This window comes from Microtus pennsylvanicus, chromosome 8 (assembly GCF_037038515.1).
Source record: "Microtus pennsylvanicus isolate mMicPen1 chromosome 8, mMicPen1.hap1, whole genome shotgun sequence".
NCBI classification, from domain to species: domain Eukaryota; kingdom Metazoa; phylum Chordata; class Mammalia; order Rodentia; family Cricetidae; genus Microtus; species Microtus pennsylvanicus.
Genome location: NC_134586.1, coordinates 109,320,275 through 109,338,307, shown reverse-complemented (window position 1 = coordinate 109,338,307; position 18,033 = coordinate 109,320,275). Strand labels below are relative to the sequence as shown.

At 35.8% G+C, this 18,033-nt stretch overlaps 1 protein-coding gene across 44 annotated transcripts in view; it reads right to left on the bottom strand.

The window, feature by feature from the left end:
- Nucleotides 1–18,033, bottom strand: part of Nrxn1 (neurexin 1) — a 1,109,587-nt gene that overhangs the window by 603,898 nt on the left and 487,656 nt on the right. For 30 of the 44 annotated variants that reach the window (XM_075984298.1, XM_075984300.1, XM_075984304.1 and 27 more), the window contains 2 exons: nucleotides 13,565–13,768; nucleotides 10,975–11,001 (listed from right to left, as the gene is read on the bottom strand). In XM_075984298.1, coding sequence (XP_075840413.1) covers nucleotides 10,975–11,001; nucleotides 13,565–13,768 — 231 coding nt within the window. The remainder of the gene's footprint in view (nucleotides 1–10,974; nucleotides 11,002–13,564; nucleotides 13,769–18,033) is intronic. The other 14 variants (XM_075984303.1, XM_075984315.1, XM_075984319.1 and 11 more) reach the window with 1 other exon arrangement.

The following is an 18,033-nucleotide window of genomic DNA, read 5'->3' as shown; positions in this document are numbered from 1 at the left end:
AATCCAGTCTGTGTTCTATTTCTCCTTCAGTACTCCTTAATTCTTTAGAGGCTTGAAAACAATTCAGAATAATTTTATAAAGAGATGTTTGCCTTCAGAATTAAGGAAGACACACAGTGTTTCACTAAAATATTAAAAATATCCTTTCCTATTAAAATGTATTTCTAGCAAATAGCATAAATCAAATGTTAACTTCAGCATTCCTATTCTCTAAAATCTGAACACTAGCCACTGAGGAAAGGCATTTTCGGAATCTCCCTCCATCAGAGAAACCCATGACATTAACTTCAGTGTTTCTATGTTGATTAGATTGCTACTTAAAATCATCCTTTCTGCTTTTGTTTTATACTTGTTAAATCATTATTTATTTTGATCTAGAGCAGCTGTTCTGGTGGGAACTTGAGCAACACACTTTTCTTCCCTGTCCTCAGATAGCACTGTAAAATATGTTAATAAGAGAAATCATTTGTCTACAAATGAGCTCAATGTATTTTTATCACTTAAAGCAACATCTGCTGTGGGGTGTGTTCTCATGATAATAACTATTATCAATATTATGCTGTCATTATTTTCTTCTGGATGAATTTGAAAACTCAGAAAATGTAACAATTATCTTTTCTTGCTCAGTGCCATTGAACAAGAATGAGTTGCTGAGTATTTGCTGAAAGGTTATTTTTTTTTTTTTTTAGGCCAGTGTCTCTATGTTACTCTGGCTGTCCTGAACTCACAATGTAGACCAGGCCAGGCTTGAACTCAAAGAGATCTACCTGCCTCTGCCTCTCCAGTGCCTGAATTAAAGGTGTGTGTCTGGATAAAGGTTACTTTTTTTTATTTTGTGGGAATTTGCTTTAGGCAGATGAATGCTTAACTTAAGACAAATGATTAATAAAAAGTCACCCCAGTGACTTTAAGTGCTTCTATTGACAAAGATAGCTATGTCCCTAATGAAAAGTCACCCCAGTGACTTTAAGTGCTTCTATTCACAAGGATAGCTATGTCCCTTGTTTTAATGTTTAGAAGTATGTAATATGTTAAGTCCTATGGCTGGCAAGCTGATAACTATTTGGGACACCCCTCCCCAGTTGTTTTGACAATAAACTTAAAAAGTATGTCTGTATGACTTAAGAGAGCAACAGGACCTGGGACCAGTGTTTGAAGTTTCTAGGGGCAAAGAGGAAGTCAGCTTAAGTCCTATGGGAGCTCAAGTCTCCATACTTAAATTTGAAACAAGCAGATAAACATGCGTTTTGTTGGTAAGAGATTTGACATCTGGGGATTGAAACTGAGGCCTCAAGGAACATCTCTTCATTACTGTGCCTTTATTCTATTACAAATTCCACTGTTTATGGATTCCTCATCTTCCATTTCATTGCTGTCTAAACGTCATCCGTTTGGGAAAGTGGACAAAGTTAAAACCGTCGTGATATTGATTGTACCCATTTATGACAGATCAGGATAAATACCTCTGGTGTTTTCCAATGGGAAAAGCCAACAGTTTAAAAATATATTCTACCTTTCAAATACATAATTATATCCACAACACAGTAAAATAATCACAAGTTAAACAAATATATTGCTCAAAGAATGTTTCAAAAATAACTCTCCTCAAATCTACTCTAGCTCAACTTACAAGCTTAGAAATATGCAGAATAAAATAACCCAATTAAAAAGAAAGTAAAACCTGGACTGTGATTTTATTTTAAGGTTTATAAAAATAAAAGTTCATTTCCAAGAAATGCTTATCACATAACAGGACAGCTAGCAGGTGTAAAATTAAATAGTAAAGAATCAATATGCTTTTATATAAGTTAAAATATATTTGCTGTTCATTTATTTAAGAAAAAAGGTTATATTGATCTACATTAGTGTTTATTTAAATTCACCTTATAAAACACCTATGCAGAATCACCCTGTCTTAAATTTTAGGAATTAAAATGAATATAGATTCTAAGCACAAACATATTAACTTATATATAAACTGACATTGCATAAACAGGGTTATCATCATAATGCAACGATTATTTGATTAAATAAGTTATCTCGCAAGAATGTATAGAGCAGCATCTGCTCCGTGTCCCTCTACAACAGTGGTTTGATTTGTGCTCTGTCTTTTGTGTCCTCAAAACTCTCATAGCCTATGTGAAGCTGACTACCATTAAGGACAAGGGTGATCTTACAATATTTAACTAACCCTTGGATTTTGGGAAATATCCTTGGATATTCTTGATATTCCAAAAGTCAAAAGCATGCCAGTGAAAAACAGAAGTAAGCTACTTTTTTTGAGTTTTTTTTTCCTTTGCTTTCATTGAGGAGGAGAACAGTAGACATCTACAAATCTGTGCCTCTGTTTTAAGCATCAATCGGAGGCCTCTTTGCTGAGAAAGCACATTTTAAGGAATGTGGCCAGAAAGCTGTCCTTTGAAGTAGTTCTTTTTGTTCCAGTCTTCCATGACTACCTAGATTTAATGGGCTACTGCAAAGCTGTCCTTGGCACCCAAGAATTAGAGAGAAAGCAGAAAATATTTCTGATTATAACACAAGGACTGATAAATCCTTCTTTATTTGGACTTCAATATGCAAAAAACTGTAATAATTCTTTTAATTATGATAAACTTAATTATTAGACTGAGTCTTAGTTCCTAAGTTTAGTTCTGTGACAATTACTTGGCAATTTATTTGGGAAAATACTGGAATTACTTTTTTGGATCAATATCTTCTGATATGAACAGCTTGCCATACTTATCAGGAAGGGGTGCTGCATAGTGATGGACCAGTCAGTGCAATGACTCTCAGAAAGAAAATTTCTCTCCCAGTTAGTATGGGTTGGCTGAGGACACACTGTGAAAACTCCTCCAAGCTCATCTCCCAGCATTCTTTTCTGATTAGTATTCCAGGGAGCTATACTAGCCCTTCTCCAAGAAGGCCACAGTCAATGACACCTTACACTATCTAGAAACATCTCGAAGCATTTCATCTGAGGATTTCCTTGTTTGGCTTGTTCAAAATCATGTCCTCAAAATCATTTGAGAAAACTGAGAGTACTGATACACTGTGATAGAATCTGATTTTGTGTATTCTCCCTGTGTGTCATTAATTGGTTATGTGCCCTGGAATTTCTATAAATCATATTGTCATAAAATATGAAAAAGACAACAAATGAGTTTTAAGACACACCATTTAACAATTGTTTATGAAACATTCTAAACTTAATCTGGGTATCGTGGGCTATCTGTATAAAAACACACATACATGGTGTCACCCCATAAGTATATATTATATGAATGTGAGTGGTTAGAGAACTAATATGCTAATAAAAGTTCTATGAAGTTTGAAATCATATACTACTTTTGAATATTTCTTGTTCCACAAAGCTTCTAAACGTGACTATTATTTCTTGTTAAGGACCAAATTTTTTTCCAGAAGACATTTATGAACTAGAGAGATGGCTCTGCAGTAAAGAGTACACACTGGTCTCGTAGAGGACCCAGTTGTTTCCAAACAACAGCTCCAAGGCATCTGATACCTGCTTCTGCAGTGTGTGAAACCTGTTGGTTCCCAGCATCCTGCGACACCAGCTTCAAGGCATCTGACACCTGCTTCTGCAGTGTGTGGGACCTGCACTTATATGTCCATATGCCTACACACAGATTTACATGGCCAAAATAAAAGAGAAATTTAATATGCCAATGATGGAGGAAGGTCATTGGTTAATTATAATAAAGAAACTGCTTGGCCCTCATAGGTTAAAACATAGGTGGGAGGAGTAAACAGAACAGAATGCTGGGAGGAAGAGGAAGTAAGCTCAGAAGCCATGCTCCCCTCTCCTGAGCAGATGCAATGAAGCAAGCCGCCAGGTCAGACATGCTGAATCTTTCCTGGTAAGCGCACGTTGGGGTGCTACACACATTATTAGAAATGGGCTAGTCCAGGTGAAAGAGTTAGCCGAGAAGAGGCTAGATATAATGGGCCAAGCAGTGTTTAAAAGAATACAATTTGTGTATTGTTATTTCTGGTGTAAAGCTAGCCGTGCTGGAGCCGGGCGGGACGAAAAGCAGGCCCGCAGCTCCCACAACATGCCAATAGATTTAAGATGTGCATGGATATGTTATCTATTGTAGGCTAAAGTATCCTAAATGGTTGTGATGCTAATTTTTTAAATTTTATTTTGATAGGACATTTACGTTTATCTAGTTTTGATGGCCTTTTGACTGAAAAGAAAATTTCATAGCATGTATTTGAAGGTGGATATGATAAACAAAAGCAAGAAATTAGTCACTAGCACCCGACCAACTGAAAGACATATCTCCAAAAATGTTGGAAAAGCACTCTCTCTTTTTGTCCTCTCTCCCTCTCCTCTATCTATCCCTCCTCTCCTTTTTTTTCTCCCCCCTTCTCTTCCCTTCCTCTCTCCTTCCTTCCAACCTTGGGATAGAAACCAAGGTTCTACTACTAAGCACCTATTCTAGCGCTTAGCTACTCTATACCTTCAGTACAATATTATTTATTATATCTCTTGGCTGAAATTGTTTTACTAGTAGATTGTATAGTTTAAAGAACTATCAAAGTATTCTTCAGAAAATAAATTTTCTGAGCTGACTTATTTGATTAAATTTTCAGACATAAGATAATTGGGTTTATATTTCCAAGATCTATTTAAACAAATAAATATTCATCATGTTTGGAGTTATGGTCAAGATTCATATGTGCAGTTGCTGACAATTATTTTTTATAATTTTGTTTCATTGTATTCATTATCATTGTCTAGGTTCTATACTGTTCTGCTTATTTCTGTACTATTTATGTAGTGAACAAGTCTACATTCTAAGAATGTTTCGATAATTATATCAAGTCATTTCCTTTTCATTTAAAGAGATTTTTTGAAATTTATGAAATATAGATTAGAAATTTGTTACTTGTAAATGTTAGTTGGGTTTCAGTGAAATGTTACATCCCCACCAAAAGACAGGGAAGGGAGGAAAGAAAGATAATTAGTGGAAGAAAGCAGAAAGGAAAACAAGTAGAAAGAAAAAATCAAAAAAAGAACAAAATCTCAAAGCAAGTATATACAGATGTTTGTCTGTTCAACAAATACAAAATACAGCCAGCATGCTGTACTCATTCATTATAGAAAACATCCACTTTATAGAAAAAAGAAAGAAAGAAATATCAAAATCAGAATTATTTTGTCAGACTCTTCTTAGTTTTTTTTTTTGACAATGTTGGCCTAGACCAATGTTTACTAAGCCATATTCATTAGCAAAGGAGAATTTGAATGCATTCAGCACTAATCAGGAAGTATGCCTTCACCAGGTTTTAGATAGAATTCTGACTGAATAAATAGTGATCTTTTCTGGCATTTGGAGCAAGGTAGATTTCTATATTTTATGTAAGCAGTGAGATTATTCACATTAGATACAAAGTCTTCTATCTTCAATCTCTCTCTCACCTACTGTTGCCCTATCTATGCAGCCGTGAAAATAATCAAGGAAAGCTATTTTCTTCATTCTGCTTCTCACAAATTTAAATGTGCAGATGATTCAAACAGGCTTCCTTTAAAATTCCATTCAAATTTTGGGAGCTGTCTAGATTTGTGACCATATCTAAAGCCCTCTGTATAGCTTAGCTGCTTGTTTTCTGTTGGAAACCTACAATTTTCCTATATGTTTTATATTCCATTACTCTTAATGCTTTTCTAAAAATAAGAATTTATGAAACTGTCTTATCTTTCTTTCCATTGTACATGCATTCAGCTAATAACAATAACAAAACTCAAATTTTCTGTATTTTTCTTTTTACCTGTTATTTCTACTGTCATCTATCCCAGATGGTAGACAACACCAGTCCCTCTGGGACAATTATTTATAAACTCTACAAAACAAACCTCCATATTAGGAGAACAAGCAGAACTCTATCTTCTAAAGTCGTCTCTTCTTTAGGTACCAGGCAGCTCTGAACTGCATATTCGCTCTATGCTAATCTATGCCTTCCCCCAGAATGTACGCCTATCTATTTAAGTAGCTTTGCCAAGTGACAGCTTGATCACAGCAATCTAAAATGGCTTAAGTGCCACAGGTTGACATTTTGCATTCTTTTATTGCTTTTCATTTTTATCTACATAGAAAATTGGCGATAACTAATATCCAGTTGATCTTTTCATTCTGTTAATAAAATGATAACACAAAGATCTTATTATCTACCCCAGACATCCATCAAAGTCTATTTTCCAATAACAACACTACTTTGAATCTTGCTTATCTCTTTCCAAGTCAAAAGTGAGGTTAAGTACTTGGCTTTAGATTCCCTTTTGCATCTAGGACTGGTGTTTTGTGTTGTAAAAAGACTTTGAACATCAACCCCTGACATTTTGTCCACATAAATAGCTTCTGCAATTTTTTTGGTTAGGCATCTTAGATGAATCACTTGGCATGATTAGACCAAAAATAGTTGAGAGCTGTACCTACTGAAGTAATTGTTTTAGCCCCAACGAGATTTTTTTCTCATATGGAAAGAAGAAGGAAGGGAACAGAAGAAAGCCACGTTAGAAGTCTAGAAAGAAACAGAGAAGCAGTAGGAAGGAAGAAGGAGCAGGGAAGGAGAGGAGACACACACAGAGCACAAACAAAAAGGTAAAAGAAAACAAGCAAAACAGAGACCACAAATGTATTAAAGTCCATTTCTCAGGCTGGAAGACAGTCAAGTGAGGGAATTGCTCTCTGGCCATGTGTGGGGATGTGAGCTTGGGTCTCTCCATGTGGTGCTTATAGTCTCTGCATGGGACATGGAAATAGTAGTTCACTAACTAGAGGGACTACCCAATTGCTGAGCTCTAGGTTTAGTGATAGACTCCATCTAAAAAAATAGGTGTAAAACTACAGAGAAAGGGAGCTGGTACTAACCTCTAGTGTTTGAAAGGACCTGAACACCTTCTCTCCTCACTATACACACACACACACACAAACACATGCACACACAATCCACTGCTTTAATGGCTTCATGCCTTCCAGTAGGCAAGAATAATATTTTATGATATGCCACTAGCATGAAAAAACAAAACCTAGCAAAAAAACAAGCAAAAAACAAACAAACAACAAAACAAAACCCAACAACAACAAAATTAAATCCTTAATATGTCCACTACAAAATGAAAGTACTTACTTTTCTGGCCATTAGGCCTCACCCATGGGTGCAAGTTTGACTTTCAAATTTTTTTATATCTTTCAACTTCAAAGACTATATCTCTAAACACTTATAATAATAATGCTTAGAAAAAGAAAAAATATTAAGTAACTACATTACTTATTAATATTAAATCACTACAAAGGCTATTTTTTTTTTCAGAAAAAAATTTAAGTATAATCTAATCACTTTAGAAATACTGTTTGGAATCACTGAGTATCCAGTTTGAGATCAGACATCTCTTAATAACTTTAAGATTCAAGGAGACTCTAGGCTTTGTGGTTTTGCAATGAAAAAAATATTAGCTAAATTTTGTACAGACCCTACAAAGAGTGCATCTGAGTAACGTTTAAAATAGAATAGAAACTTTCTTTTGCAAATTTTTATAGTCTTAAAACACTTAAGTCATTTAATATTATGGAACTGCCAAGATACTGCCCAATACATTTTTTGCAACATTATTTCATATCCAATAATTGAGGATCATATTAAAAACACTATTTTTGACACTTTATTATAATTTATCTCATATTAGTATAATTTTATGATGGTTTTTGTCAAGTAGTGCACAACTTTTTCAACTAATTCAAATATTTTTCATCTTTACATTAAATGAAAGTAAATTCTCAGTCCTTTCCTATCTAACTGTACTAAATTATCTTTATTTACCCAGGGATTGTCTTCACTAAAATGAAGTATTTTTGTTGTTGTTGTTGTTACTGCTGTTGTTACTACTACTGTTTTTTTTTTATTTTTGTCTTTTTAGGCAATTGTATTACAAAATTATTGAGTCATGGTGTGGTGGCTTGAACTGGAAGTTCCCTTTCCCATGTTCAGGTATTTGGACACTTGGTTCCCATTTGGTGGCAATGTTTGAGGAGATTATTGGCAGGTGCAGTTTTGGTGGAGGAAGCAAGTCACTGGTCGGGTTGGAGAGTTCTGAACCTCATGCCACTCCCAATCACTGCTCTGTTCCAGATGTGAGCTCCCAGACTCCTCTTCCTTCACTTTTGCAGCCTGCTCTCATGCCTCCCTGTCACGAGGACTCTTAGTCCTCTGCAACTGCATGTCCAAATAGCCGCATTTCCTACCAGCTGCTTCTGGCCATGGTGCTTATTGCAAAGTGACGAATGCACAGGGCGATCAGCTTTTCTCAGAGTGGGAAAGAAAGAAAGAATACTCTCCCTGCCCCATTCCCTTTCTGGTGATTCTGAGCAGAGGACAGTCGATATTCATAAATGATGGTGTTTACCTTTCGGTCCATATGTTTTCAGACTGACCACAATCTAATTCTAAGATGCAGCGAGCAAAAAGTCATGCTGATGTCGGCAGAGGCATGGGAGCGAACTGAGCCTGGTCTGCAACACTTTTCCTTCACCGTCCAAAAGATCAAAACATTTAAATTCCAAGTAAATGTGCAGAAATAAATCTCAGATGGCTTGTGCTCAATCTGAACAATTTGGAGGATAAGTTCTCAATTGGTGGAAATATTTTTTGTTATAGTCCATTTAGTACCTGTGATAGTTTTCTTAAAATATATCAATTGAAGTACTTCATAATAATATTTCAAGAGTTATGCAAATGTGACATAGTAAAAGTGTATTGATTGCCAAAGTGTCAGACAAGCTTAGGGTTCAGAAAAGTTCTACGCAATAAATTGGGGCTGAGAAACACGTATTTCCAATTAAATTTTGGTTGAGTATCAACTGTACTGAGGGGGAAAATAGGTGAACATTATTTGATTTACAAATCCCTAACTACCCTCAAATTCGACTCCTCTTCATGAAACCCACTACATTTGCTCACTGCTCCCCAAATAAAACAAAGGCAAAAGAAAAGGAAAACATTACCTTGTCATTGACTGTTTCTTCCAGTGACTACTGTCAAGCTAAGGCATGTGCAGTCCTGTCCGAGGTGTGCACTGAAAGCTCGAGATCCACTCATTTAATTCAAGTGGTCAAGTGTGACTTATACTACTTTAAAAAGGAAAAGAATCACTAACCAGTGAAAATCTCTGTCTTCAATGTTATTATTATATGAAATATGCAAATATGCAAAGTATGGAGAAAGACTCTTCATAGTACCGTAGCTGTAGAGCCTCATAGCAGACAATGAATTGAGTCTAAGAAGACTAAGACTAATATATAGTTTCTCTCTCTCTCTCTCTCTCTACATATATATATATTTAAGTAATTGTAGCTAAGGGACAGAAAATCACATTTGAATTGGTTAATTCCATTAATTATCAGAGTGTACATTTTTTGTTTTATAAATTTAAAACTTAATGTTTCATTCTGTGTTTAATACAAATATAATAGAAGAAATACATAAGGGGAAGGTGTCGAAATGAGTATTTTCCTCACATGAATTTTCTAAACTTCAGCAGAAATCAGTAAACTCTACCATTGTATTAAGGTGCAAATTTACTTTGTGGGCTTCCAATTTGCCCCTGTCTGCACTCTGGGCACTGGGGCATAGATCTATAAAATCAGACCTATAAAACCTATAAAATTAGTTTTTAGGAAGGAATCCAAGAGAATGATAGGAGAGGAGCTCATGTAAACTTGAAATTTCATTTGTGTTAAAGCTCAGAGAGATAATTTTTAGGCATTATTTTGTTTTGATCATTTTTAGGTGCTTGGCACAGCTGGTTTAGTTTATAACTCAATGTTTATTCCATTTATCAAACTCACCTTTGTTTTAAATATTACCACTCATGAGTACAAATATCAATTGTTTGTCTTCAAACTCAAATATATTCAATAGAATGTGTTTATTTTAAAAAGTTATTTTGCTTTTCCATTTTTTTTTCCTCAGAGAAGTGGTTGTTTGACTTTGGAAACACAGACAAATATTTTGGAAGAGCCACCAACTCACAGGCAGCTTTCTCCAGGGACAGAGACTGGAATCTTAATATGGCATTGAGATGAGAGGTGGGTTAGAATTATTTTTATTAAGTAGTTAATGAATGTGTGGTCATTGGAAGAGCTTTCTTTATGTGGTCAGCAAAACCTGGAAAAGAAAAAATCTAAACATTCACATAAATGTAATAGATTTACTTATTACTTAATTCTGGAACTCAAAATAAAACCACAGCCCTTATATCCATTCAGATCTTCATCAAAATTCAAATAAAACTCAGTCCATGCATCTTTCTGACTCATCATTTGGCATGCATATCACATTAGAATGATTTTAGTTATTTTTGTATATATATGATCAGGATGTAAAAATTCATCATGTACATTTTCTTAATAATCAAGAATTAACTCTTCAAGTTCATAAACTTTCTAAGAATATAGGAGGGTGAAGAACACATAATGTCTATGTAAATCTTTGTATGAATTTAGAAGGATAATTAATAATTCTCAAAATAAGAGAAGTTAAACATTTATATTTTTGAGTTAAGGGATAGAAACAGAAGAAAATAAGGCGCAGGGTATTTTACCCTGTTTAATAATGAAGGGAACTCCTGGAATTAGAGTTCTGACCAAATACCAATGCACAATCTGATGCCTCTATAGACGCCCATACATTCTGTTTCCAAATGTGTGCCAATTCTTCCAAATAGGAACAAATCATATAGAAATTTAATCTATGTAAAATTATATAGGAATTTACTCTAATGTGGATGATCAAATATAGAATGAATGTTTACACCCCAGATGATGGACTGGTACGGTTCAAGGTGAGCTCATGAGTTCTGAAGATGCATTTGTCTTACTCTCTCTCTCTTCCTTGTCTAGCTGACATTGCAATGGAGGGAAAACAGTTTAAAAATTTTGAATAGGCACTTACTGGAATTACAGTTAATCCTGATACAATCTAGATGGGGAAGAATAGATGAAAAATGAATATTTATCCTTCAAGGTAACAGCTGCAGACATCCAATAAAATTACAGTCCACCCTTCCGGGGACAGACACATGCAAATTTGGCCACTCCATATCATTACTCTGTATATATTCTGGAACCCATATTTATTGTTATAAAATTGTACCATTGGAAACAAAAGAATGCTTAAAAATATGGCCAATTCAAACAGAGCTACATGGTGACAAATCCAAGTGAGAGAACAAGTAGATAACTGCCAGAGATGTGTGATCCAGACTGGCTGCAACCATCTTCCCCATATGTGAAAGAACATACTATTATTCTCAACAAACGTTAGAAGTGCTCCGTCACAATGGGGTACAGTGCAAGCTCAGCTAGGCTCAGACATCTTGGACCTCCAAAATCTAATATCCCACAAAGGCTGACAAAATTATTTTTTTTACAACTGCAGTAGTCAAATGGAGAAAGAAATTAAAATCCTTCTTTCTCATCCTAGTATCATGCATTATATGTATATATTTCTCTTTTGATTTTGATTTTCTGGGGCATAAAATGTTTACAACCAGATATTGATCAATTCCACACCTTGTATTCATTGAAGGAAAAAAGGAACAACGCATGGACCTTTATAAAGTACATTGGTTGTGGAGCAGGCAGCCATCCTGTGTAGCATGCAGGCCTATGCCTCTCTTACTTGCTATCAATGCTGTCTTTACGTACTGGGGATCACAGTTGATAGTATATTTTTGATTTTTCTTTTTCATCAGCTTGCTTCACATAAAATCAGATACAAAAAACAGAATGTCTGGTGTGGATAACACAACGGTTATTTTTAAAGAACTGCATGGAATGTTTTGATTATATTTTATGGAGAGATAAATAGATTTTTGGTTTTTGTTTTATTTTAATGCCTTTGGGGAACATGAAAAAATATAAACCTAGATTCTGTGTCCATATAGCTAAGTTTGTCATGTGTCGTCAACCGCATCAGAAAAGTGGTTGCAAACAGCCAAGGACCAGTAGCTACACAGCTCCTTCTACAGAATGCTTTGCTGGTGAGAATCCTCTAAGGGTTCCTAAAGCAATCAGCCTCTTAGTGCAATTAAGCCAGTTAGTCCATTTTCCTGTAGTAACCTATCGTTGTCACTAGAGGGAACTCTAGCAAAACAATAAACTATAGTGTATTTTTTAAAACTATATTATTTGGCTGATTTAACTTGCATTAACTGAGTGTAATTAAATGCAATAGGTTAGCAAGAGTCGCCTTTCTATTTTATGATCTACCATTCTCCCCATCACAAATGTAGGTAGGGTTGACACAAATGTCACCTGTTGTTTTGTACTAATCATCTTTCTGAAAATAAATGAAATACATGGTTTCAAAGTTTGTTTTTCTTCCTCTCGTGATTCATTTGTGTGTGCACGTGTTTATGTGTGCATTGTGGGAGTGTGTGTAATTAATACTGTCATAAAGTACAGGAAAACCTCATTTATTTTCACTTATCTTGGTTGGATTTGAGGACTTATTGGGCAGAATATTAAATCTTCACTTGGTGTGGAGGCATTTTGGGGAAGGACCCCTATGAGTCAGGATTGTGAAAGGCCAAGCTGAGGTAGAAAGGTAACTTCCAGGATTCAGGAGAAGCTGATAGTAGAACTTGCAGGCAATCGGGATCTCATTAGGGAGGAACCTTACTTCCCTATTCACTGAAATAAACTTCTAAACCCTCCCCTTCACAAGATGTCACAACTCTATTAATCTGAGGTTAGATTAGTTAAATTAAGCTAAAAAATAATAAAGTGCTCAACTTTTAAAATTCCACAGTTCAATGTTTTGTTTGTTTGTTTGTTCTGTTTTTACTCCGTCATTCCTGTTGATTGGTGAGGTTTTACTATAGCAACTCTTACTGAGAGTACACTTAATCAGAAAAGCATTACCTCTCTGCAAAGGAGTCTGTGTCCTTATTGTTCTCATGGCTGTTTGCTGCGGGCCGCAGACTTTGGGCATTGAAGGGTTGTGGATTGCTGAATGACAGCAAAATATCCCACACAGTACTTCAAAACAGAAGAGATGGAGGACCACAAAGATGACTATTCAAAGGAGAAGCCCATGGAGTAAGTAGGAACAACCACTGGTCTAGGTGCAAAGTGTAAATGGGGTCCTTCATGTGCATGTTATCGAACACATGTTACCCTTGTTTGTTTATTATTTATTTGTTTGTTTAGTCATTCATTCACTCATTTATTTTGTAAGGGTGTCATCTATCACCCACTAGAACGTCAATAATATAACAAGAAAAAAATCCAATTTGAGACATCTTAAAGCCTCATAATTCAAGGTTTCAAAATTATCTCACTGATAGGGCTTCCCCGACCCCTCTTTGGTAGGAATCACAAAATACTAAATTATGTAGAACATAAAAAAGTGGTGCCCAACAAAGCATTAATTAATTGTTTTAAGTTTTCATAGCAAACAGGCTAGTTGATAAATATTTGCAGGCAAAACTGAACAAAAAGTGAGAGTGTCAGCTTAATGGTGGAAGGCATTTTGTTACCTAGATTGACCGTGAGTTTCACACGCCCTGCATCCAACTCCAGTCGAAGGGTATCTGCGGAGTCTCTAGAAGTGGTCGCCATCAGAATACCGTATGCACGCTGGGATCTGAACCGTAAAGACACGTCCTCAGCCTCAGTGTGCATCACGACCGGGAGCTGAATTTTCATGAACATACTTCCATCATAGCTCAAAACCGTTGCCTCTGTGGGAGAAAATTGATACAGTTCAGTTTTGGTTAGTGTAGTTCATGCACACTTGGGAACGAGGAGTATGCTGAAGTGTTCTTGACTGGACATCAACGGCTAAATCAGCTCATCTGCTACAGAGATGAGTTTCTTGTTTTGTAATGGCAAGGGACATTCTTGCAGAGACTTTTTCATTTGTGAAGTATATCCTACCACTCAGAAAACTGCTCCATGTATAGCATATACTACAGCAATGTCCATATGAGGCCATAAATATTTTATAAGCATTTCCTTAGTAAAAAACATAGGTCATGCTGTTTTGAATAGCTGTAGTCTAAGCCTGGTTAGACACAGCGCAACGGTGCATGTGTGCATGGACAGAGAGGGTCCTAACTGTCCTCTGACATTAGTCCGCCTTGCCTGGGTTCCCATGGATTACTGATGAGCAGAAGCCCAAGGGGTGCTAGTGGAAGATATCTAGAGCCAGGGCTGTGTGGAAAATCCGGGGATGAACAGAAGCTACTATCCATCTTTTTTATACGATCTTCTCTAAAACAGAAATATTACAGAAATGCAGAACTCATCCTCTCTACCAAAGTTCACATTCCAAAGAAGAAAATCAAAACCAACAACAAGTCAACAGTGAGCAATGCGAATTCTACTGTGTGATTAAGCTTAATGGGGAATTTTTTAAAGTTCCCTTAAAACATCATCTTATTTTCAGATTCCTGTACAAATAAGAAATAATCTTAAATATCCGTAAGTACGAACTTGGTTTATAAAATACCGAATGACCAGCAAATCATCCATAACTGTGCACATCGAGTAGGGGTGGGGGTAGGAAGAGTGGTTTGTGTGGTATGCTTTTATAAATTCAAATACAAGGAAGTCACAAAAACTTTATTAAGCACATGAAGAAATTGGTGGCAAAATCGCCAATGACAGAGTGCTTCTAGAAACAGCACCCCCAGTGTTAGGTACCATTTGGTACTGGAACCTAGAGAAAGAAGTATGAGTCATGTTGCTTCTGGGAATTCAAAGTGTCATTTAATAAAAGAAAAACTACCTGGTATGAAAATAACCTGAAAATTCTCATCAATCTTGGCTATTTACACAGCATAGCCATTAGCTTTACTGGTGTCATTGTGTTCATAATTAAGATTTTATTCTGGTGTGGCTTTCAAAGTTTATCTTTCTGAAAGTCTGGACAGTCAAGTACGGTTTCCAGGAGACCTTAATTATCAGTTGTTATCATTCAAGGCTCGATTGTGAAACCTGAATCTCTCAAAGTATTGCGCTCTGTTTCTAGGATTCCTTCCTTTATCCTCTGCTCTCTCCCTGCAGACTGGGATGAACAGATCTAAAGGCACCTGTGAGCTCTCTTCCCTCTTCCGTTCTGAGCGAAGACTTCTTCATTTATTGCCCATTTGACATCTCCAGGTAAAATGGAGTTATAGTCTCATTCTTAATTTGCCTTTCGCCATATGAACACATTGCAAAAGTCCTCTGGTCCTTTCCTTCTCACTAAATGACGTTTTCATTACTGAGCAAGGTCCTCTCTCTACCATGTGCATTCTGTTTTCAAGTTTATAGACCTTCATGCCATAATTACATTTTTATCTCAGTTTTTTTTTACCTTTTCACCTTACTATTTGAGTCCCATTTTCTTCTTACCTAGATAGCTAAAATAGTTATTTCTGTGGACTATCTATGTCTGCTCTATTTTTCTGCACACATCAGCCAAGCTGAACCCTTACATGGGGAATCCCTCCCTGCTAGATAAATAAATAATGCCTCCTCTTTGCTTTTGCAATTAGAATCCCTCTGTCCTCAGTTCTCATTGCCGTTCTCTCCAGTTACTCTATTCCACCCATTCCAGGTCCATTCTTTATTAAATCATTTGCACTCACAAATGCCTGTATGTGGAAGTTTCTCACCCTACATCTATTAATTTTTGGTTCTTTCTTGCCTTTGGTCAATTATACAAAGCAACATATAACTCAATAAAAGTAATAAATCGTTATGTAGTGTTACTTTGCCACCATACCGATGAAAAGACTAAACTATTATTAGCTTTCTTCTGATTAATTAATATGCACAACTACTCTGTTATATAACAACATTTTTAAATAACTTCATTTTTCTTTAAAATTGCTTAATTTGAAAATTAAACTGAGGACACATCTTTTTAGAAATACACAATTAATAATTAGTCATGTATGTATTGTGAAGTAGAATCAAAAGTAGAGAATAAATCAAGCTCATTAGCCTTTTACCATGCTCCAAAAAGCTGCAGGAATGAAGTAATAGTAAAATCATAAAACTCAAGGCCCCTTGTGTCATTTCAAACTAATCTCAATGTGAAGATAACTTGTTGATAAATGACAACTGAAAGCCTAAATGATTCCTCATAATTAGAGCTGATGTTTAATTAGGCAAAAAATAGAAAAGGCACAAGGTTGTAGTCTAGAATTGCCAAATAAATGTTAGACAACATTCTGACATTTGAAGGTTATGATATTTGGTAGCATCGTTTAACATTTGGAAAATTGTTTTATCGTTTGGAACATAAAAAATAGTCCTTTAGAAGGATAACTCCAAGACACTGCTTCCCAGTGAGGATGAAAATCAGTCTCTACTTTGTCCTCTTTATCTTTCTTCCTTGTCATTAGATTTGATAAATTTGCTTCTTTGCATTGTTCCTTTTTGAAGTCTAAAGTGTACACCTGTGCTCAGTTTTGCTGAAAAGCAGTCACATATTGTGATCAACAACAAAAATCAGACAGGGAGCCAAATTGTATGGCTCTGACATCTGTCCCTCCATCTGTTAGAGTTTTAACAGACAAGTATGAAGTGGACCTCTGATCACATCAATGCTCTTATTTCACATTATCTTGCAGAATAATTTTTAAGTGGTCTAACCTTCAAAACTCATTTTGTTAAAAATGAGACACAAAAAACATAGCATTTAATATCTGTGAAGGACATCATTTCCACATTATTCTTTCTTAAAATATCAGAAGGCATAGAATAAAATACCTTCCTGTTTAAGTCACAGATACTTTTCTTATGAAACTTTCTTTGCTTGCATAATGTGGGATAAATGCAGCACCATTCTCTATGATGTGGAGTGCATAAAAGGGAGCCTGTCCTATCAATTTATTCTGAACGATAAAATGGAAGCATTACAACTGTCTTTTTATTTCAAGAATTGTTGTTTGAGTCTCATAATCATCCACCTAATACAGTATGGGTGTATAGAGACATAGTCAAATACTTCTATGTAATCTGAAACTGAGAGCTCCAGGAATGATCTCATGTTTGTGGAATTAGGACACAGCCGAGGGGCTGGACAGAAGCAACATTCTGTGCTTCGAGCCTGGCAACCATCCTATATCAGCCCTGCTCTCAGGAGAGCACAGCCATGTGGGTAAAACATCAATTCAGAAGAGAAAATACTTCTCGCAGTATGCTGCTGTAGCCCAGAACAGGAATAACATGATATCATCCTTTTATCCTCAAGAAACAACTGACTTAGAGACAAAGAAATCTGCAGAAGTTTCCAGCTAAGCATAAGTTAAAAAGGTGTACTAAATCCCAGTGAAGATGCTTGCTACTAAATTCTCCTTTAAAATCTGCCCATGTCCTCCACCTCTATGTCTACTTATCACAGTATCTAGTTATCCCCTTCCTTCCCTGCTGCCTCCAAAAGCTCCGTCATCTCTTTGCACTCTGCCATGTGCAGACACAGAAGACTGCCACAGGGTGGTGGAGCATGCCTGGATGTTTTTGTAATTCAGACAGTGGAGCTACAGACTTTCTCCAGCTTCACTTTAACTAAGAGGCAGGTAACAGGCATCTTTCTGAGTGATTAAATTGAAAACAAAATTTTAATTCACACAGATTTGCTAATCTCATATTATATTTTACTTTTACTATGTCATTTGTTCCTCTTTTTTTTTTTTTTGGCAGTTTACCAAAAGCAAGCTAAACAAACTAATTAGGGAGGAAAGAGCAAAGAGGAAATTTAAAAACAGTGTACTCATACAAGCCACAGTATGTAGGAATAGCTAGATTCTAACATCAATTCACAGGGATTACAATAATCAGGCAATACCATAAAGGGAAAGGCTGTGTCAATATGACGTGAAGCAATCCATCGACCTGTCTAATTCTATTATGCAGATTTTAATTTTGCATTTGAAAAATGTCCACCTTTTCCTCTTGAATTTTCAGGGCAAATTACATAGACTATTTAGGACTGAAGGAAAAGAACCAACTG